Raw genomic sequence first — 22,852 nt, forward strand, 5'->3', positions numbered from 1 at the left:
GTGGCCCAAAATTGGCCTAAAAATGGCAAATCCATAATCTGCAAAACCCACTCGGCGAGGTGGATGTGTGTGCTTCTTATATTGGGCCAAGAATGAGATGGTATTGGTTGTTGAATTGGGCTGTAGCATCTCATGTTGGAAAGGCTATAATATGGCCATGAATGTAATGTAAGAAAAATATATTTATTAATTTTTATTTTTATTTTAATATAAATATAAAGAAAAAATTAGAGACAATACTTGTCACGACCGCCCATTAGGGTTAATAAATACGGGCGATCGTGATTAAAAGAATTAAATAAACAGAAGATAAAGATTAGGGTTTCAACACAAGCTGGACCAACTACTAATTTCCAATTAAATAACCAAGAGTTTAATATTATCCAACAAGAAATTCGGAATATCCATTATCCTAACAATTAAAGTTGTCGGCCCAAATAAAACATGAATAAACGAAAAGTCACAGCGGAAACGACCAAGAGAGAGAGTGACGTCATGTGTGAAAACACAACGACACTCAAGGTTCAACGACACATTAAAATCTTAAATTCATTTGCTCAACACCACCACATCCTCGTCGCCGATCAACCTGCACATAGGAAAAAAAAACATGCAGGGCTGAGTATTTTAAGAATACCCAGTGGCTCATGCCGAAAATATTTTCAATAAAGAGTAATTTATCATGCCATTCACAAGTAACCATCGGGGTTTAGCTTTAGAAATGCCCGAGGCACTCAAAATCATTTCCATTTCAAACATCGACTGATCAGTCATTTTCCCATAGACGTTTACCATATCTGCCAATACATGACTTGGAATGTGGCCACAAACCAAGCCACTAGACCGGCCAGCCCGTACGCTAGCACACGATCTACCATAGGTGTACACTAGTCCAAGTAGGGTTTGCGGCCCTACGAGGACCCGAATTCGATTTATATAACAATGGCGCATAGCCATATCAGATAGGCACGTTAAAACACAAATCACGGCATGATAAATACAGTTTCATTTCCATCGATAAAATATTTAGGACGTTGTCCTTATTTAAAAGAAAGCCCACCTCAATTGATTAATTCTCTACACTTCCTTCCCTTTGGTATCTCGATTCCCTTGCGAAGTCTCACCTTTAGAATTTAAATAATACATATATCAACATACTTTCCAATCAAATCAATAAAATGCATGCATCCTAAGCGAAGTCTTTTATCTCGATTTTCGATTATTCGGTGGCCGCTTACACCCTTAATTCCTCCGTTAGCTCCTCGTATTTTTCTCCACGATATCGAAATAAAATTTCCCAAAATTAATAAAAAGTAATTAAATTATCGCAAGCATTTTCCCCTCGATCTATATTTATTTCGGACTTAGGATATAATTATTCATTCGTTGAAATATTCTAGAATTAATTAAATAATTCGCCACTATTAATTATCGGCCCAAAGATTTAATTAAAAGTCTCAAGTTTAATTATTTCCCCACCTTATATCTCCAATCCAATTAAGAAGCCCCAACAAAATTTAATTGGAGCTCAACTAACCAAATCCTACCATCTAAATTAAAAAAGCCCAAAACTAAATCTTATTTTCCTCAATCAAATAACAAGGCCCAAAATCCATAAAAAAAACAAAAGGCCCATACTATAATATATGTCAAAGCCCAATTTAATAAAAGAAACCCAAGTACCAAATTACTCCCCGTCTTCCTCGTCACTCTCTCTCTTTCCCCCCTCACATTCACACTCTCGGTTCTCTCTCTTCTCTCTCCCTCTTCTTCTTTCTCTCTCCCGTCGAAAAAATGGATAGATCCGTCGGCTTCTCCGACTCCTCAACCACCGCCGCCGGCCGCTGCTGTCACGACGGTCCTCCAGCTTCGCCAGCCGCTGCCGTCGCTGCTGTCCGTTGTCGCCGCTGCTGCGCAGTCGTTCGATCCAGCCGCAGGGAGGGGTGCCGCCGCCGGTGGTCGTGCAGCCGTCGCTGGGAGGAGCTGCTGCTGCCGACCGCGTACACCACCAACGTCGCTCGACCCGTCGCAGGTTCGAGCTGCACCACCCGTCGACGCACACGCCGCTCCTGCAGCCCCGATTTAACCAGCCCCGTTTTCAACCGAAGAGATCGGTTCTTATTCAAAGTATGTTTCTTTTCGTTCTTAGTTTGATTCGCAGCAAGGGAAGTAAAGTTCGATTGGTTTTGGATTGCTTAATTGCTATTGATTAGTTCTTTGTTTGGGAGATTGATGCGGCGTATATGATATATGGATGCAGAATGCGAATTCATGTTTCAAATCTGGGTAGGAAGTTACCTCTATGAATTGAGTTTGGATTGTGAAGTTCACAAGGCTAAAAAGGCAGGGTCTTGATGCCGAAAGGATTCCAATTTCTGTTGATAGTGGTCTAGTGTTAGATTCCAAAGTAGGAGCAATTTAGATACAAATTGATAAGAATTAGTTTACCTTGAGTAGAAGTTGAAGAATGATTTTCGCTTTCTTGTTTGCAGCTACGTTGGGTGAGAAGAAGAAGTAATGGTTGAAGATTTAATATAGGGGAAAGGGGGTTAAGGATATGGGAGAGATTTGTGGGATGGGTGGAAACAGTTTTAACGTGGGATTAGGGGCCTAATTTTCGAATTCTTCCTTTTTTTTTGTTAAACGTGATTTAGTTAGAAGTAGATTTATTTTTAGTATTTTATTTGCTGATTACGGAAGAGGAATATCTTTTCACGGAGGAGGGCAAAATCTTTAATTAAGATTAAAGATATTTTATTTTAATTAGTTTAGTTTATTTCACAGCCCATTGTATTTTATTTTAAATGGTGCAGTACACAATTTATTTATCACGGACTGGACTTTTATATTACTATTTATTTAATTTATCGGATCCAACACGGAATTGAGTCCAATAAATATTCCTCACGGAAAGGAAATTATTTAAATTCGCCTTGTAATTTATTTCATAATTTCTAGCTCTCATAACAATTAATCGATTATCCAAAAACCTTTAATTTCACTCCACATTCAATTATTCAAGTAGCCACGTTACATATTCAACAAAGTTGACTCAGTCAAAATTCCAACAATTTTACTCGATAATTAATTCGCGGACCTCGCAATATCAAAAGCATTAAATACATGTACTTTAGGGTTCGAAAATTAGGGTTCAAAAAGTGGGGCGTTACAATACTATTATTATTATTATGGTGATACAAACATGAGTATATATTTTATATATTGAGATAGAGATGCAATCATATGATAACTCATATCTTTCATGATATTAAAATAATTCAATATGAACCATATAATTTTATACTATAGTTGCTAGAATTAATCCTTTTTTTCTTAATATTTAAATATGAAAAAATAATTTTGACCTTTGAATTCAAGAGACTCACGGTCATACTATTTCAAATCTTATATGGAATTCACTTTCTCTCTTGAAATAATTCAAAATTTTAAATTTGATAAACTTTGCAAAATATAAATTATTTTTTTACAAAAAATATACTCCCTCCGTCCCACTTTAAGAGTCCTAGTTGAGTTCGGCACGGGATTTAAGAATTGTAAAGGAAAGTTAATGAAAAAAAATAGTGGAATGTGAGTCTTACTTTTTATATTAGTTTTATAATAAAATGTGAGTGGAAAAAAGGTTAGTGGAATGTGGAGCCTAATATCATTTATGGAATATTTCAACCGCGACTCTTAAAGTGGGACACCCAAAAATGGGAAACCGGAACTCCTAAAGTGGGACAAAGGGAGTATCAAATTAAAGATAATTTTATTATGATTCCAACGAAATTCTATTTGCATAGTATTGTATCAAAGACTGAAAAAAATGATATTAAAACGTTTATAAAGTTATATGATGTTGTTGATGTTCATTGTTACTATCTTATTGAAAAAATGTTACTTTTGGTGCATAAAATGATATATAACGTTTATAAAATGATAAGGTGTTATTGATGTTTGTTGTTACCGTGTTCTTGGAAAAATGATATTTTTGGTGCATATAATGATATATGACGTTTATAAAATAGTACGGTGTTGTTGATATTTGTTGTTACTATCTTCTTGGAAAAATGATATTTTTATGCATAAAATGATATACAATGTTTATAAATGATGCGGTGTTGATGTTTGTTGTTACTGTCTTCTTGGAGAAATTATACATTTGGTGCATAAAATAATACTTTTGGTGCATAAAATGCATATAACGTTTATAAAATAATATGGTGTTGTTGATGTTTGTCATTACTGTCTTATTGAAGACATGATACTTTTTGTGCATAAAATGATATACACGTTTATATAAAATATGGTGTAGTTGATGTTTGTGGTTTCTGATTTATTGGCGAAATGATAGTTTGAGAGGTTAAAATGATGCTTTGTGTGAAAAAAATTATATATAACGTGTATAAAATAATACGGTAGTTGATGTGTTTGGTTATTATTTTATTGTGAAATGATAATTTGAGGGATTAACAATAATATTTTTACAACATAAAATTGATACATTCCCTTTATATGAATAGTTTTACTATCACGCAAAAACAGTACCATTGTTCGTACATTGTATTTTTTAGCCTTTGATATAATAGCATGCAATTAGGATTTCATTAGAATCCTCATTAAATTATCTTTGATTTGATATATTATTTTATAAAAGTAAAAAATAGTTTTAATTGAGAGAGTTATTGAATTTTAAAGTTTTAAGATAATTTTTAGGAGAGAAAGTGATTATGCAATGCAAAACACGTGAATTACCAACCCCATTGACTAAAATACCTTTATAAAACCCAAAAAATGATATTTTTTATCTATAAATAATAGTTTTCTAAAATTGTATCTGGACCTCATATTTTTGGATTGTGTAACTAAAATACCTTTATAAAACCCAAAAAATGATATTTTTTATCTATAAATAATAGTTTTCTAAAATTGTATCTGGACCTCATATTTTTGGATTGTGTAATCCAGATTGAGTTATATGGTTACTAGTTCTAATTGTCATTCTAATACACCTTTATTGAGATGATGGCATATTGATGAATTAATTATTTGAGATTGAGATTTTATTTACTCTTTATTTGGCACATAAAACGTTACTAATAAGTAATATGAAGATTTTTTGTGTTACTATATAATAGGGCAATGCAACATACTTTAATTCCGAATTCTTTCTTAGAAAAAACCATTGATTCTGTTTATTTTTTGTTATTAAAATTGTTAAATATATTTCGAAAAAAATACTTTAATCTAAAAATTTTTGGTAATTTTAATTACAATCTAAAAAATTAATAGCATAATAATTAGTTTTATTTGCGACGGTTGTGCTCTCCAAGTGCGAGTCGACATAGTCTGATGTGGCGTTTGATGTGGAACATGATTCATGTTTTGATTGCTTGATATGTTGACGACATTAGAGCATCTCCAATGGCGGCGAGCGGACAGGCTAGCCGATTCCCGGCGCTAGCCGGTTCGCTCGCCGAACCATTGGAACCGGCGAGCGCCATTTCGGTGAAAAAATCGGCAACCCGACGCCGATTTTCGAGTGCTGGCCGATCCGCTCGCCGGTCGGCTGGCCGCTATTGCAGGCTCCCGATCGGCGAGCGATCGGCCAGCTCATTTTTTTTCGAAACACTATATATACGTGATTTGCACGTCATTTTCATTCGCACCACTTGTTTTAACGAGTTTTCTGTCCATCTTAATTTCTGTACAAGAGCAACAACGTGAAATGAGTAACGCGGGTGGTAGTAGTGGTTGTCACGACCGCCCTTACTAAGGATAGTAAAGAGGGGGAACTCGTGACTTTGGGGAAACGATAAAGAACAACATTTAATATGAAAACTCAATTAACATCAAGAGAAAGTGTTTTAGTCTACAAAATGGTTAAGCAGCGGATAAAAGTCTCAAAGTACTTATTGGCATAAAACTGTATAGAGTAATGTGGAAGGCTGAAAAAAATAGTTTCAAATAAGGCAGCGGAAAACAAATATCAAAGGAGAGTCATAGGATGACGCCCATGTATGAAGACACGACTCATCCGGGAAACTAAAAGCTCGACTCAACATCCGCCGCAACATCACTGCTCAACCTGCACATATTTAAAAAGAAATGAATGGCTGAGTACTTGATATACTCAGTGGACTCATGCCGAAAATATTTTATAACAGTTATGTCATCCATACCATAGTGAACTCGAAGTTTACAGTTGGAAAAGAAATATCATCGAGTATCACAAAAACAATTTCATCGACTGGCCAGTCAAACAATCTCCCAACTTTCTCATCAATCAAACAATCACATCTCTTACCACAGTGCGACGAAAGTGTGGCCACACTATTCGCCCACGAGACCGGCCGACTAGCAAGGACGGCTCCCGATCCCACCAGTGTACACGGCCTGATAGGGTTTGCGGCCCTACTCAGACCCGAATTCGTTTCACACATAGCCATATAGCCTAACAGAGCAAGCTCAAATTAACTAGGCATTAGGAAACAATCTCTACATCAAAACAATCATGGCATGACATAACACTTTAAACCACCCTTATAACTCCAATATCATAATTTTGAAAAGTAAAAGAGTTTAGTAAAAGAAAGCACACCTCGCTTGCTTATACACAAATCACAACTTTAAGGCAATCCTATCTCTTTGTACCCACGTACGCACAACAACCCTTGTCAACACCATAACACCATCAGTCTTTCCATCAACACATTCATCATGTATGCCCTACCATTCCTTTTAACGTTTTTCTCATATTGCACATCCCAAATGTTCACCAACATAACGAAACGAACACTCTAGCATACAACGACATTCCACACATAACCACCTCATAGGATACGTTCATTATTCACACATGTATCATGTAATTCACTCACAACTTGACATCCAAGGTTATTTCAACAAAATCAGAATCTGGCAGAACAACGCAGTCTTTTTGTAAAAATCATTACAAATTCATCCGGCCTCCTATGAAGCTAAAATTTGGTCACCACACAGAAGACACATCAAGGTTCATCCAGTTAAATTTCACACCAAAATCATGTGTCACGACCGCCCATACTAGGGGTACTACAAACGCGGCGATCGTGACCAAGGGACGACAAAAACGACAACTTACAAGGATAACAGTTTACGAAAACTCAATTAGCTTAAAGGAAGAAAAATATTTTAGTTTAAAAAGTCTAAGGTTATAATTTACTATTAATTAGAAACGACTTATGATAAATATATTTTTTTCTTTTTTAGAAAGAAGCACCAGAGAAAATAAATATTAAAAACCCAATTAACTTCTAAAGAACCATTTAGTTTAAATCACGTAAACACCATTTTAAAGTAACATTGCAAATACTCGGTTAAAAACCTAACACAACCATACATGCTCAACACAGTACGAAAAAGATTAAAGTCTTGAGACATAGTTCAAAATATAGCAGCGGAAATAAGGTTTAAAGAGAGTCGAGGATAACGCCTATGTATGAAGACACAACGCATCCTAAGTTCTTAGGCCAACTCAACATCCTCCGCAACATCCCGCTCAACCTGCACATAAAGAAAAAGAATATGCAGGGCTGAGTACTTGTTGTACTCAATGGGCTCATGCCGAAAACATTTTAATATAGTTATGTCATCCATACCAGTGATCTCGAGTTTTATATGTAGTAAGAAATATCACGAGAACACAAAAATATTTCAAGTCTGGCCAGAAAATTTATCTCCCCACTTTTCACATCAATCCATCAATCACAATCATCATATCACAGTGCGACGAAAGTGTGGCCACACTATTCGCCCACGAGACCGGCCGACTAGCAAGGACGGCTCACGATCCCACCAGTGTACACAGCCTGATAGTTACGGCCTTACTCAGACCCGAATTCGTTTCACAACACAACCATATAGCCTAACGGAGCAAGTTCAGACGAACTAGGCATCAGACAACAATCTCACAAACAAAATAACATGGCATGACATAACAAGTTAAACCACCCTTATAACAACACATCGTATTTTCAGAAAATAAAAAGGTTTGAAAAGAAAGCCCACCTCGATCGTTTAAAGAACACAAAAACCAACTTATGGAAACTCTTGTTCCTCGAGCTCACGTATCCACAATCACCCTTGCCAAACCACAATACAAATCAGCCTTCCATCAATTCACATTATCATGCATGTCCTATCGTTTCTCTTATCATTCTCTTAAATTTACCCATCCCAATATTCATCAACATAAGAAAAACATGCCATAATATTTCTCAACGTGTCGCACATAATCACGTCATAGGATACCTTCCCAAATCATACATGCATCATATAAATCATTAAAACTTGGCAACAAGTAATATTTCCACATAACAACAAATCTGGCAGAACTGCACGGTTGGTTTGTAAAATCACCCAAAAATCCATACGACCTCATATGAGACTAAGATTTGGTCACAACACATAAGACACATTCAAGTTCATCCAGTTAAAATTACACACCAAAATCACGTCATTTGGTCAGTCAAAAAAATTATGTAACTCTCTGGTCGGAACACAAAAATTCTGACAACACTGTGCAGTTCCATTGAAAAATTTACCAAATATTCATCCGATGTCCAATGAGGCTGAAATTTTCACAAAACTCAGAAGACACTTCAAATTTCATCTAGTTCAAAATTCACATCAAAAGGAGGCCATTTGGTTGGTCAAATAGAAAACGAAACTTTCTGGACGAGAATACCAGTTTCTGGCAGAATTGCGCAGTCAACTTCAATAATTTATTAAAACTTCATCTTTCATCAAAAAGAGACGAAATTCACACAAAACACAGAAAACACCTTAAATTTTACTCATGTAAAATTTCGTGTCAAAATTCAATCGTTTGGTTGGTCAAACACATGTCGGAATCTACTATCCGAACATCACAGATTTCAGGCTTAAGAATTTCGAAAATAGGGTTTCTTCCTCGATCATCCAAACACAATTTTTTTCCATGCTTATAACACACAATCATGCTTAAAAGTTTATCACAATCATGCTCTCACATAAACTCACATTATTCACCAAGGATTCAAAACAAACTCCACATAAACTCATTCAAAATCGCATATTCATCCAAGTTCTCACGCAAACACAAATTCCCACCGATAAAATTTTGCGATCTATGATTCCTACACTTGCTATATGCATGTAGGGTTCAAGAACAAGGATTAAATGAGAAGAAAGAGGGAGAATGAATCAAATATACCTTTCTTGATAAAAAACGAATCGGTAGAAACAAGAATTGATGGATTCGTCGGATACTTGAAAAATCAACTCCAACGGATGCAAGAACAAGGATGAATGGTGGATTTTTGGAGAGAATATCGAGAGGGAGAGGAGAGGCGTGTGAGAGAGAGAGGGAGGAGAGGAGAGTAGCGAAAATTTTGAGGGAATGGGGGCTAGGGTTTAGTTTAGGTGATTATATAGTCCTAGGTTTAATCCCACAAAATTAATTAATTGTGAAGGAATAAAATAGAGGCCAATAAATAAAATCCCACAATTAAGAAAAGAAGGCAAGAATTTCAAAAATTAGCTAGTGCATTAATAAGGAATTTATTTGGTATTTACTTGGAGAGAAATAGATTCAAAATTTAGGAAATAAAACAATGACTATTCGATAAACAAGGGAACAAAATAAATTAAATCTCCAAGTAGGAAAATAATGAGGTGGCCGAAAATTTGAAGAGGAATGCATAAGGAAATTATTTAAATCCTCAATTAAATAGAATATGATTTAAATTTGATAATTTCTTTATAGGAAAAGACTCCCATAAAATAGGTAACAATTTAATAAATTTCCACAAGGAAAAATAATGAGCATGTAGGCGTGTGAGGGATGGAAACACAATAGAAGGAAGATATTCACATCCCCAATTAATTAGACATAGGTATTAAATTGGGTATTTATTTGAATAAAGAGGGTTCCACAAAATAGAAAACAATTATATTCTCCTCTACAATAAGGAGAGGCGAAAATTTGGCTTAAATAGCCACAAGGAAATAATTCAACTCTTAGTTTAATTAGGGTGAGGAAATAAAATGTTGCAAGATTTAATTGGATTTAAAATAAATAAAGGGAATCAACAAGGTACCAATTAAATCAAAGAAATTAATTCATTCTCCTAATTAAAATAGAGAATATTCGAAACTCACAAAATAAAAGGCTAGAGTTCGAATTTCATGTAACACAATTTAGAGATATTTTGATTTGGATTTAATTTGGATGATTATCCTAAAGCAATTAATTAAATCCAAGAAAGAAAGTATTATTCCCAGTGGATAGGAGGGCCGAAAATTTCAAATAATATGGCTAGAAATATATGCATGATCTCACTTAACTTAATTCACACATTGGAAGCTTAATCACATTAACTCACATAACCCACAACAACTAATTTTACATAATTAACTCAAACACATAGAGACTCAATTTTCACAAAAGAAATTCTTATTCAACATCCACATTAATTAAAAAAAATCCATCAAATAAAAATAAAATAAAATAAAATAAAAAGTCACAATTTTCCGGGGTGCTACATCATTTCTTTTGGTCAGTCAAAAGAAAAACGAAACTCACTGGTCGGAACACAAAAATTCTGGCAGGACTGCGCAGTTTAATTGAAAAATTCGTTATAAATTCATCCGATATCAAATGAGGCTGAAATTTTGACACAACACAGAAGACATCTGAAACTTCATTCAGTTAAAAAGTCACGTCAAAATAAGATCGTTTGATTGGTCAAAGGCTCGTCGGAACCTACTGCCCGAACACAGCAGTTCTCACGTTCAACATTCACAAACTAGGGTTTGTCTATCATTCATCCACACATACCTATTCATACTTCCAACACATATTCATGCTTCAAAAATGACTCGCAACAATGATCTCATATTTACACATAGCATTCACCAATGAATCATCCACAAACTCTCACACACACATACATACACGCACATACACATACTTTCTCATGCAAACATCCTTCCCAACCGATTAATTTTTAGATCTAAGATTTCTACACTCACTATATGCATGAGGGGATCAAGAAACAAGGATTCAATGGTAAGAATGAGAAAGATGATTCAAGTATACCTTTCTCTTGCAAAAACAATCGGTAGGACTGACGAATGATGCGATTCTTCGATGAATCTTGAGTTTCCAACTCCAAAATGATGTAAGAACAAGGAATTGGTGAAGGACTTGTGGAGAGGGTGAAGAGAGGAAGAGAGAGACGTGTGGTATGGAGAGGGGGGGAGGCGAAAATATGAGGGCTAGGGTTAGGGTTCTTTTAATTTATAGTCTAGGATAAATCCCACAATTAAATAAAACATTTAAAATTGTGGAAGAATAAAATAGAGGTCAATGAATAAATCCCACAATTAAAAGGAAAATAGGCGTGTAGTATGTGGGGGAGTAATTTTCGAAAATTACTATTTAATTAGCATAGGTATTTATGTGGTATTTACTTGCAGAGAAAAATACTCACAAAATAGGTAAAAAGATATTGAGTATCTCATAATTAAGGTAACAAGATAAATCAAGAATTTCTCCAAATATGGAGGGGGGGGGGGGGGGCGTGTAATCATAGGGATTAGGCAAAGTAAATATTTAAATCCTCAAATTAAATGGGAATAGGATCTAAATTTGGTAATTCTTTGTGGAAAAGACTCTCAAAAAATAGGTAACAATTAAATTAATCCGACAAGGTAAATGAAAGCAATATGGGCGAAAATCTTGAGGTCTCCAAAAAGGAAAGAGTCAAATCCTAATTAAAATAGGATATGGAGAGATTTAATTGGAATTTAAAATCAAGGAATGAAATAAATAAGGTATCAATTAAATCTCCAAAATAATTTATTCTCCCAATTAATGGAAGATTTTGAAAATGCCATGAAATGGGCAAGGGTCGAAATTTCTATGTAAAATAACATAGGGATAATTTGGTGTAGATTAAATTTGGATAAATATCCCAAAACAATTAATTAAATCCAAGAAAGGTAATACTATTTCAAATAATTAGGAAGGGCCGAAAATTCTAATGAATTGGCTAGAAAAAAATATGCATGATCCTATTTAATTAAATTCCCACTATTTAATTAAATTCCCACATTGGAAAACATATCATATTATTCCCCATAATTCTCAACCATAAATTCCTCATCGTTATCTCAATCAGTCAAATTCCAAAATTGCATTTCCCCAAACAACATTCACATTAATAAGATGAATTAAGTCGAAATTTTTCGGGGTGCTACATTCTTCCCTCCTTAACAGAAATTTAGTCCCAAAATTTGGTCGTCTCACAAAAACAAATCGGGGTACTTCTCTTTCATCTTATTTTCTAACTCCCACGTGGCCTCTTCGGGACCATGGTGTTTCCACAACACCTTCACTGATGCTATTGACTTGTTCTGTAACTCTTGCACCTTTCGGTCTAGGATCTCTTCGGGCCTCTCCTCGTAGCTCATGTCGGGGGTCAGGACAAGTGCTTGGGGTCAAACACGTACTTGCGCAACTACGACACATGGAACACGTTGAGCACATTCCCAAAACTAGGCGGTAACGCCAGGCGATACGGTACAGAACCTACTTCATCAATTATCTCGTACGGCCCTACAAAACGTGGTTTCAATTTGCCCTTCACTCCAAACCTTACAACTCCGCTCGTCGGGGATACTTTCAAGAAGACTTTATCACCAACACCGAATTTGATTTCCGTTCGGCGCACGTCGGCATACGACTTCTGTCTATCTTGAGCTTCTTTGATCCTCGTACGGATTTGATGCACGATTTCAGTCATCTCCTTGTTAGCGTCGGGTCCTAACATTCTTCTTTACCAACCTCATCCCAGTAGAGTGGGGATCGACACTTCCTGCCGTACAAGGCTTCATACGGCGCCATATCGATCGTCGCTTGATAGCTATTGTTGTAGGAGAATTCAACCAATGGCAGAACAATTTTCCAACTTTCTTCGCGGTCTAGGACAATGGCTCGCAGCATAAATTCAAGTGTTTGAATCGTTCTCTCCGACTGCCCGTCCGATTGCAGGTGATAAGCAGTGCTAAAGCTCAATTTCGTGCCTAGCTCCCGTTGCAAACTCATCCAAAACTTCGACGTGAACTTCGTATCGCAATCATATACAATGGTCTTTGGCACACCATGCAAACGTACAATCTCACTCACGTAGAGCTTAGCTAACTTGTCCGATCCATAGGTGATTCTAATCGGCAAGAAGTGTGCGCTTTTAGTGAGTCGATCGATGATCACCCAAATCGCAGTGTTTCCTTTCTGTGACCTTGGTAAGCTCATCACGAAGTCCATGGCTATATGCTCCCACTTCCATTTGGGAATCTCGAGCGGTTGCAATTTCCCATATAGCCGTTGGTGTAATGCCTTCACTTGTTGACAAGCTAGACATCGCTCCACAAACGATGCTACGTCTCCTTTCATCCCGTTCCACCAAAAACGTTGCTTCAAGTCTCGATTCATCTTCGTGCTTCCAGGGTGAGTAGTGTAAGGTGTGTCGTGTGCTTCACTCAAAATCTCATCTTTCAGTGCCTCATCGTTCGGCACACACAATCGTCCATCGAACGTTGAAGCATTGTCCGCCTCTTCACGAAAATGGTCATGTTTCTCGGTTCTCACTTTCGCACGTGTCTCTTCCAACTTCTCATCCCGTTGTTGAGCTTCTATGATCTTGGTTCGCAAGTCTGGCTCAAATACTAGCGTCGCTATTCTTCCTCCTACTGTCTCGGGCGCTCTCACTATCTCCAATTGCATTCTGTCGAATTCACGATCAATGCTTCCTCTTGAGTTAGGAAAGAAGCCAATTGAGGTTGGTTCTTCCTACTCAAAGCATCGGCTACCACGTTTGCCTTGCCCGGGTGGTAGTGGATACCGCAGTCATAATCCTTTACGATCTCTAGCCAACGTCGTTGTCGCATGTTCAATTCCTTCTGTTCGAAGAAGTACTTGACACTCTTGTGATCTGTATAAATCTCACATCTCACTCCATAGAGATGGTGTCTCCAAATCTTTAGTGCGTGCACTACTGCTGCTAGCTCCAAGTCATGAGTCGGAAAGTTTAGTTCATTCGGCCACAATTGCCGGGAAGCATATGCGATTACCTTCCCATCTTGCATCAACGCACACCCAAGTCCTACTTTCGACGCATCAGTATAGACGGCGAAGTACTTGTCAGTTTCCTGCACCGCTAGGATAGGTGCTGTAGTCAACTTCTCTTTCAATAGTTGAAAACTCGCCTCACATTCCGGCGTCCAAACCACTTTGATTCCCTTCTTCAACAGTTGCATCATCGGTCTCACAATTTTAGAGAATACCTCGATGAAACGTCGGTAGTATCCTGCCAATCCCAAGAAACTGCAGATTTCACTCGGTGTTTTCGGCGATTTCCAGTTTTGCACAGCCTCGACCTTCGCTGGGTCCACTTGAATTCTATAGGCCGTCACTATATGACCGAGAAAGTTTACTCTGTTCAACCAAAACTCACACTTACTAAACTTGGCATATAACTTCTCCTTTCGCAAAGTTTCCAACACGGTTCGCAGATGCCATCTATGCTCGTCCTCGTTCTTTGAATACACCAACACGTCATCGATGAAGACTAGCACGAACTTGTCAAGATACTCGTGGAACACTCGGTTCATCAAGTCCATGAAAACTGCTGGGGTGATAGTCAGTCCAAATGGCATCACGAAAAACTCATAATGGCCATAACGAGTGCAAAAAACAGTCTTAGGCACATCCTCTCGTCGGACCTTTAGTTGATGATATCCCGACCTCAAGTCCATTTTCGAAAACACGCCAGCTCCTCGAAGTTGGTCAAATAAATCATCAATCCTTGGCAGAGGGTACTTATTCTTCAAGGTCAACTTGTTGAGCTCTCGATAGTCAATGCACATCCTCATCGTCTCATCCTTCTTCTTCACGAATAAAATAGGCGCTCCCCACGGTGACACACTAGGTCGAATGAAGCCCAAATCTAGTAGTTCTTGCAACTGAATCTTCAATTCGGCCAACTCCTTAGGGGCCATTCGGTAAGGTGCTCTCGATACTAGAAACTCCACTTGCATGTCGGGCGACGGTCCAGGCAAAGTTTCTGGAAACACGTCGGGAAAGTCTCGTACTACGGCCACGTCTTCCACCTTTAAGTCCTTCTCCTCCTCTCCATTTAAGTACACAAGATACGCAGACGTCTTTTTCTGATCATCGTGGTTGGTTGCAATGCAGAGATTATGGAGGTTCGTCGGTTCACGGAAATCTCATACAAGATAGTCGGCTCGTCGTCAGGGGCTTGGAAAGAAATCTATCTCTCTTTGCAGTGGATCGTCACGTGATTCTCGGCAAGTCAATCCATTCCCAAAATTATGTCAACGTTCTCCAAAGGCATAACGTGCAGAAGTTGAGCTACTACTCCTAACTCTCCTAACACATACTCTACGTTCGAGCAAGTTTGCGCAATATCAATCAGACCTCCAACAGGTGAAGACACACTCAAACCCAAATCAAGTTTAGCATTAGGAAGTTCTAAGGCATTCACACATGACATCGAAATAAAAGAGTGTGAAGCACCCGTATCAAACATCACGATAATAGGTAGTTGCTGGAGCTTGCCCATACCTGCCAAGTTATCTTTGCCCTTGTTGGCTTGCTGCTCCTGCCCTTGATTTCCTCTCAAAGCATATGCCCTTGGCTGTTGTGGGGCCACTTGTCGGATCGGTTTTGGTTGTTGCGGTTGCATCTGTCCTTGTCCATTCCTCATTCCTCCTTTATTGTTCGGACACTCTCGAGACATGTGTCTATTTCACCCACAAGCGAAGCATCGGATGCCTCCGACTCTACACTCCTCAACATGAAACTTGGAGCACAGGTTGCAGTAAGGTGCCTTCTGTTGGTTTCCTCTCTGTTGTGGCACACCCTATCGGCCATAGTTCTGTGGCTGGCGGAAAGTGGAATGGTGTCGCTTGCTGTCAAAAGGAGCTCGGTTGCCTTCCCACTTCCTTTTGTCCCGATAGTTCGATTGTGGTGCGGGTGGTGTAGGATTTGCCACCCTTTCATTCTTAGGCAGTGTCTCTTCCACATCTAAGGCCCAACTCAAAATCTCGGAATAAGAAATTCCTTGGCAGCTGGCCACAGGTACTCTTATCTCGGTTCTAAGGCCAAAGCGAAACTTCGCGGCCATCATCTCATCCGTGTCCACCAACTCGGGTGCATATCGGGTCATCTCACAAAGTGCACGGTCATACTCTGTCACCGTCATGTTTCCCTGTTTCAAGGTGTGGACGTACTTATTATATACCTCCTCCTTGAACTCGTCCCATGTCAACGCCTCTCGGCGGACGGGGTCTATTGTCCTTCGTCTAGTTTCCCACCAATGATCAGCAGGCCCAGTCAATTGATAAGTCACGCATGCCAGACGCTCCTTATCAGTGCACACCATAAAGTCAAAAATACGCTCGATGTCGCGTATCCAGGCCTCTGCCTTTTGTGGCTATCCCAACCCATCAAACTTTGGGGGTTTTTCCTTTCGGAAGGTCTTGATTTATTCCTTATCTTGTGGTTGCGGTAGGGGTGGTGGTGGAGGCAGGGGTTGATTCCCAACACTTCCCTCGGACCGTTCCTCTTCATTTCCCCCTACTCGTGGGCCACGTCTACGTCTCGGTGGTATCTTGATCTAAAACACAAGTTAGCATCGTTGTTAGTATTCGTTGTTATCAAAACAAGGCTTCCTTGCATTCATTCACATGTACGAAATGATAAACCACAAGTGCGCGAAGTCAAACAAAACGTGGAACTTTTATAGAAGCTTGGAAAGGGAAACAAAACATTCGTTCAAGATCAAAAGCAAAAGGGGTACTACTTCTACTCGTTTCTAACAACTTAAGACAGAAACAACCATCGAACTATCTATCGTTATTTTCTTCCTCTTCTAGGTCCTCTTCTTCTTCCGGGTCCTCTTCTCTGTGATACTCGTCAAGTAAACGGAGGTCTTCGTCATCCTCCATGGCATCCCATAGATAATCGTCCTCAAAGCCCGGAACCAATCCTACTCGTGCTCCAGCTTTACCTCCTGTCACGGGTCCAACCTCGACCATGTGTTTATCCTCCCATACTATCTCGTCTTCCTCATCTTCCGCCGTCGGTGGTAGCTCAAAACGGGAATCGACTAGAGCACACTTTACGGCTTTTAGGAAACCGTTCATGTCACCATCCATCTCGTTACTTCGCTGTTCGTGCTAAGCGAAACGACTAGCCATCGCTTCCATCCATTCCTTCCAACTCTCGGGCATTAACCCAACTAGCTTTAGTATGCCCCCATATTCCGTCTCATAGTGCCCCCGGATCTCTTTCCATAAGGTTTCGAAACGGGCGACAAACTCTCCCAGAGCTTTTCCTTCCTCTCTTTGGTAACGGCGGTACTCGTTCCATGCTTGTCGCGTTCTGACATTAAACTGAGCGCTCTTGCGTGCGGTTTGTTTCATTCGTACCATCTACGCGAAGACGAAGATTTTCCTTGGAAGACGAAGATTTTTCAAAATATAATTTATCTCGTTGTTTGTGATGGTTCTGAAGTTCGTCACATATCACCAAGCTTAAGATTATCTTAAGGCTTCCTATGTTCACATGCTTACGTCGTAGTACTTTTCACACATAACATGTATTTATGACATCACGAAGTTCATGCTCACGTTTCCGAATAATAATCATACCATTACATCATCGTATTCACACATCACTTCCATACAAATAATACTCTTACAATTACGTTCATACCATCTCATCATCGATTTCAAATTCTTTCAACAACTTTGAACATACCTCATTTTCTTTTGGTTGAGCATGATGACTCGGATGTCGAGCCTTCGTGACACTTTTAAACTAGGGGTACTAATCTAGACTTAATGTGAAAGAAGACTCTCGGACCAGAGCGAAAGAACGAAGCTCTGATACCACTCTGTCACGACCGCCCTTACTAAGGATAGTAAAGACGGGGAACTCGTGACTATGGGGAAACGATAAAGAACAACATTTAATATGAAAACTCAATTAACTTCAAGAGAAAGTGTTTTAGTCTACAAAATGGTTAAATAGTGGATAAAAGTCTCAAAGTACTTAGTGGCATAAAACTGTATAGAGTAATGCGGAAGGCTGAAAAAAAATAGTTTCAAATAAAGCAGCGGAAAACAAGTATCAAAGGAGAGTCATAGGATGACGCCCATGTATGAAGACACGACTCATCCGGGGAACTAAAAGTTCGACTCAACATTCGCCGCAACATCACTGCTCAACCTGCACATTTTTAAAAAGAAATGAACGACTGAGTATTTGATATACTCAGTGGACTCATGCCGAAAATATTTTATAACAGTTATGTCATCCATACCATAGTAAACTTGAAGTTTACAGTTGGAAAAGAAATATCATCGAGTATCACAAAAACAATTTCATCGACTGGCCAATCAAACAATCTTCCCATTTTCTCATCAATCAAACAACCACATCTCTTACCACAATGCGACGAAAGTGTGGCCACACTATTCGCCCACGAGACCGGCCGACTAGGAAGGACGGCTCCCGATCCCACCAGTGTACACAGCCTGATAGGGTTTGCAGCCCTACTCAGACCCGAATTCGTTTCACACATAACCATATAGCCTAACGGAGCAAGGTCAAACGAACTAGGCATCAGACAACAATCTCAACATCAAAACAATCATGGCATGGCATAACACTTGAAACGTAAAAGAGTTTGGTAAAGGAAAGTCCACCTCGCTTGCTTATACACAAATCACAACTTTAAGGCAATCCCTGCTCTTTGTACCCGCGTACGCACAACAACCCTTGTCAACACCTTAACACCATCAGTCTTTCCATCAACACATTTAGCATGCATGCCCTATCGTTCCTTTCATCGTTTTGCTCATATTGCCCATCCCAAACGTTCACCAACATAATGAAACGAACACTCTAGCATACAACGACATGCCACACATAACCACCTCATAGGATACGTTTCTTATTCACACATGTATCATGTAATTCACTCACAACTTGACATCCAAGGTTCTTTCAACAAAATCAGAATCTGGCAAAACAGTGCAGTCTTTTTGTAAAAATCATTACAAATTCATCCGGCCTCCTATGAAGCTAAAATTTGGTCACCACACAAAAGACACATCAAGGTTCATCCAGTTAAATTTTCACACCAAAATCATATCTTTTGGTCAGTCAAAATAAAAACGAAACTCACTGGTCGAAACACAAAAATTCTGGCAGGACTGCGCAGTTCAATTGAAGAATTCGTTATAAATTCATCTGATATCAAATGAGGCTGAAATTTTGACACAACACAGAAGACATCTGAAAATTCATCCAGTTAAAAAATCACATCAAAATAAGATCGTTTGATCTGTCAAAAGCTCGTCGGAACCTACTGCCCGAACACAGCAGTTCTCACGTTCAACATTCACAAACTAGGGTTTGTCTATCATTCATCCACACATACCTATTCATACTTCAAACACATATTCATGCTTCAAAAACGACCTCGCAACCATGATCTCATATTTACACATAGCATTCACCAATGAATCATCCACAAACTCACACACACACACACATACACATACTTTCTCATGCAAACATCTTTCCCAACCGATTAATTTTTAGATCTACGATTTCTATACTCACTATATGCATGAGGGGATCAAGAAACAAGGATTCAATGGTAAGAATGAGAAAGATGATTTAAGTATACCTTTCTCTTGCAAAAACAATCGGTAGGAATGACGAATTATGCGATTCTTCGATGAATCTTGAGTTTCTAACTCCAAAATGATGCAAGAACTAGGAATTGGTGAAGGATTTGTGGAGAGGGTGAAGAGAGGGAGAGAGAGACGTGTGGTATGGAGAGGGGAGGGAGGCGAAAATATGAGGGCTAGGGTTAGAGTTCTTTTAATTTATAGTCTAAGATAAATCCCACAATTAAATAAAACAATTAAAATTGTGGAAGAATAAAATAGAGGTCAATGAATAAATCCCACAATTAAATGGAAAATAGGCGTGTAGTATGTGGGGGAGTAATTTTCGAAAATTGCTATTTAATTAGCATAGGTTTTTATTTGGTATTTACTTGGAGAGAAAAATACTCACAAAATAGGTAAAAAGATATTGAGTATCCCATAATTAAGGTAACAAGATAAATCAAGAATTTCTCCAAGTAGGGGGGAGGGGCCGTGTAATCATAGGGATTAGGCAAAGGAAATATTTAAATCCTCAAATTAAATGGGAATAGGATCTAAATTTGGTAATTCCTTGTGGAAAAGACTCCCATAAAATAGGTAACAATTAAATTAATCCCTCAAGGTAAATGAAAACAATAGAGGCGAAAATCTTGAGGTCTCCAAGAAGGAAATAGTCAAATCCTAATTAAAATAGGATATGGAGAGATTTAATTGGAATTTAAAATCAAGGAAGGAAATAAATAAGGTATCAATTAAATCTTCAAAATAATTTATTCTCCCAATTAATGGAAAATTTCGAAAATGCCAAGAAATGGGCAAAGGTCGAAATTTCTATGTAAAATAACATAGGGATAATTTGGTGTGGATTTAATTTGGATAAATATCCCAAAATAATTAATTAAATCCAAGAAAGGTAATACTATTTCAAATAATTAGGAAGGGCCGAAAATTCCAATGAATTGGCTAGAAAAAAATATGCATGATCCTATTTAATTAAATTCCCACATTGGAAAACATATCATATTATTCCCCATAATTCTCAACCATAAATTCCACATCGTTAACTCAATCACATAGAAGTCAAATTCCAAAATTGCATTTCCCCAAACAACATTCACATTAATAAGACGAATTAAGTCAAAATTTTTCGGAGTGCTATAGTGGTTGTAGTGGTGGGGATGCTGAGGAGTACGAACGGCAAATGAAAGAAGAGTTGGAGGCCTATACGTCCCGCGAGATAAATCGGTTGATACAAAGGGCCTTGCAGTCGGCGGTACCTCGACCTCCACCCGGTTTCCACCGACGAGCAGTGATTGACCGGGATCACGTAGCTGCACATTAGCGGCTATATGAAGACTACTTTGCGGAGGAGCCGCGGTTTGGGGCGCCTCTTTTCAGGCTGGGTTTTAGGATGAGTAGGGCAGTGTTTATGCGTATCGTTGATGCTTTGGAGCGTCGATATTGTTTCCGGTTCAGGAACGATGCGGCTGGCAGACCCGGCCACACACCAATACAAAAGTGCACTGCGGCAATCAGGCAGTTGGCCTACAGAGGCACGACATACATGTGGACGAGTACCTCCACATCGGTGAGACGACTGCCCTGGATTGTCTGAAGTATTTCTGTCAGGGCGTCATTGAAATATTCCGTGATCAGTATCTTCGAAGCCCAACCCTTGAAGAGTGCCAGGATCTGATGCAGATGCACGGGGAGAAGCATGGGTTCCCCGGGATGTTGGGCAGCATAGATTGTATGCATTGGGAGTGGAAGAACTGCCCCGCCGCCTGGAAAGGGTTCTACACGACCGGTTACAAGGGAAAGAATCCCACGATGATCCTCGAGGCCGTAGTTGATTACCGGCTGTGGATTTAACATGCATATTTTGGGGTAGCCGGGTCGAACAACGACCTCAACGTCCTCAACACGTCGCCCCTTTTCAACGAGTAGTGCCAGGGCATCGGTCCGGCCATCAGTTTTATCGCCAACGGGAACCAGCATGATATGGGCTACTACTTGGCGGATGGGATATACCCTAGGTGGCCCGTCTTTGTGAAGACGATCAGATGCGCATCAGATAAGAGGAAGACCTACTTTGCGGAACGGCATGAGTCGGCGGGCAAGGACGTGGAGCGCGCATTTGGTGTGCTCCAGTCTCGATGGGCGGCAATTAGGGGTCCAACGCGTTTGTGGCATGTCGACTGCATTGCTAATATAATGTACGCCTGTATTATCCCGCACAATATGATTGTTAAAGATGAAGGTGTACAACTGACTAGTTGGGCCAATGGCGATGCTAATGAAGCCGGCCCAAGCCACGGTGTGGCCGCCCCCAACGTACGAAGGGGGGTACCTCACGATGAAGTCGGCCGCCTCAAGGCACATGCCGACATGCGCCAAGTGGATGCTCATATTCGACTCCAAAAGGATTTAATTGAAGAGTTTTGGGTGCGGAGGACTGCACGTCGTTAGATTTTTTTTAATTAATGCAATTTTTTTAATTAATGTACTTTTTTTAATTTAAATATTATTATTGAATTTTTCCGTATCTGTGTCGTAAATTTAATTCCGTATTTTGTGTGATTGTTAATTATTTATTTTTTATAATTTTATTTATTGTGGCTAGCCTATATTACTAGCCTATTGCTTGTCCAGTTGTTTATCCTGATGATGTGGCAGGAGAAGTTTTAGTCCTAATGATGTGGCAGGAGGAGTTTGTGGCTAGCATATAGCTGACCTATTACTATTGTGGATGCTCTTAATCAGCGCTATATGGCAATTCATTGCCGATTTGGTATTATTTTAGAGGATTTAATAGCCTTGTTTACTTATAAAACGGATTTTTGTATATTTTAAGAGCCTAGGGTCTTTTTAAATGTCAATGGTGTAAATTAAGTTCTTAAATTGCTTATACTATACTCAATCCGTCCGTCTTTAAAAGTCACACGTGAGTTCGACAAAGATTTTAAGAAATGCAAAGAAAAGTGAGTGAAAAAATAATGGAACGTGAGACCTATTTTTATTTATATACTCCCTCCGTCCCACTCTAATTGGAGCATTT

General features: G+C 38.8%; 1 protein-coding gene and 1 long non-coding RNA gene across 2 annotated transcripts; both read right to left on the reverse strand.

The window, feature by feature from the left end:
- Positions 1-327: 327 nt before the first annotated feature.
- LOC121783742 lies at positions 328-2,813 on the reverse strand. The gene is made up of 3 exons (XR_006046638.1): positions 2,299-2,813; positions 1,061-1,124; positions 328-589 (listed from the first exon to the last, which is right to left on the reverse strand). It is a non-coding gene; the product is annotated as an uncharacterized LOC121783742 (long non-coding RNA).
- A 13,155-nt stretch (positions 2,814-15,968) lies between these two features.
- Positions 15,969-16,490, reverse strand: LOC121784311. Its single transcript, XM_042182474.1, has one exon. The coding sequence runs from the start codon at positions 16,488-16,490 to the stop codon at positions 15,969-15,971; it is 522 nt and encodes a 173-aa protein (XP_042038408.1).
- Between the last annotated feature and the right edge of the window lie 6,362 nt (positions 16,491-22,852).

Source organism: Salvia splendens, chromosome 21 (genome assembly GCF_004379255.2).
Source record: "Salvia splendens isolate huo1 chromosome 21, SspV2, whole genome shotgun sequence".
Taxonomy (NCBI): Eukaryota; Viridiplantae; Streptophyta; class Magnoliopsida; order Lamiales; family Lamiaceae; genus Salvia; species Salvia splendens.

Excerpts from the sequence above, each read along its gene's own strand:
- LOC121784311 (XM_042182474.1), bottom strand. The coding sequence starts at position 16,490 with ATGGTGTGCACTGATAAGGAGCGTCTGGCATGCGTGACTTATCAATTG.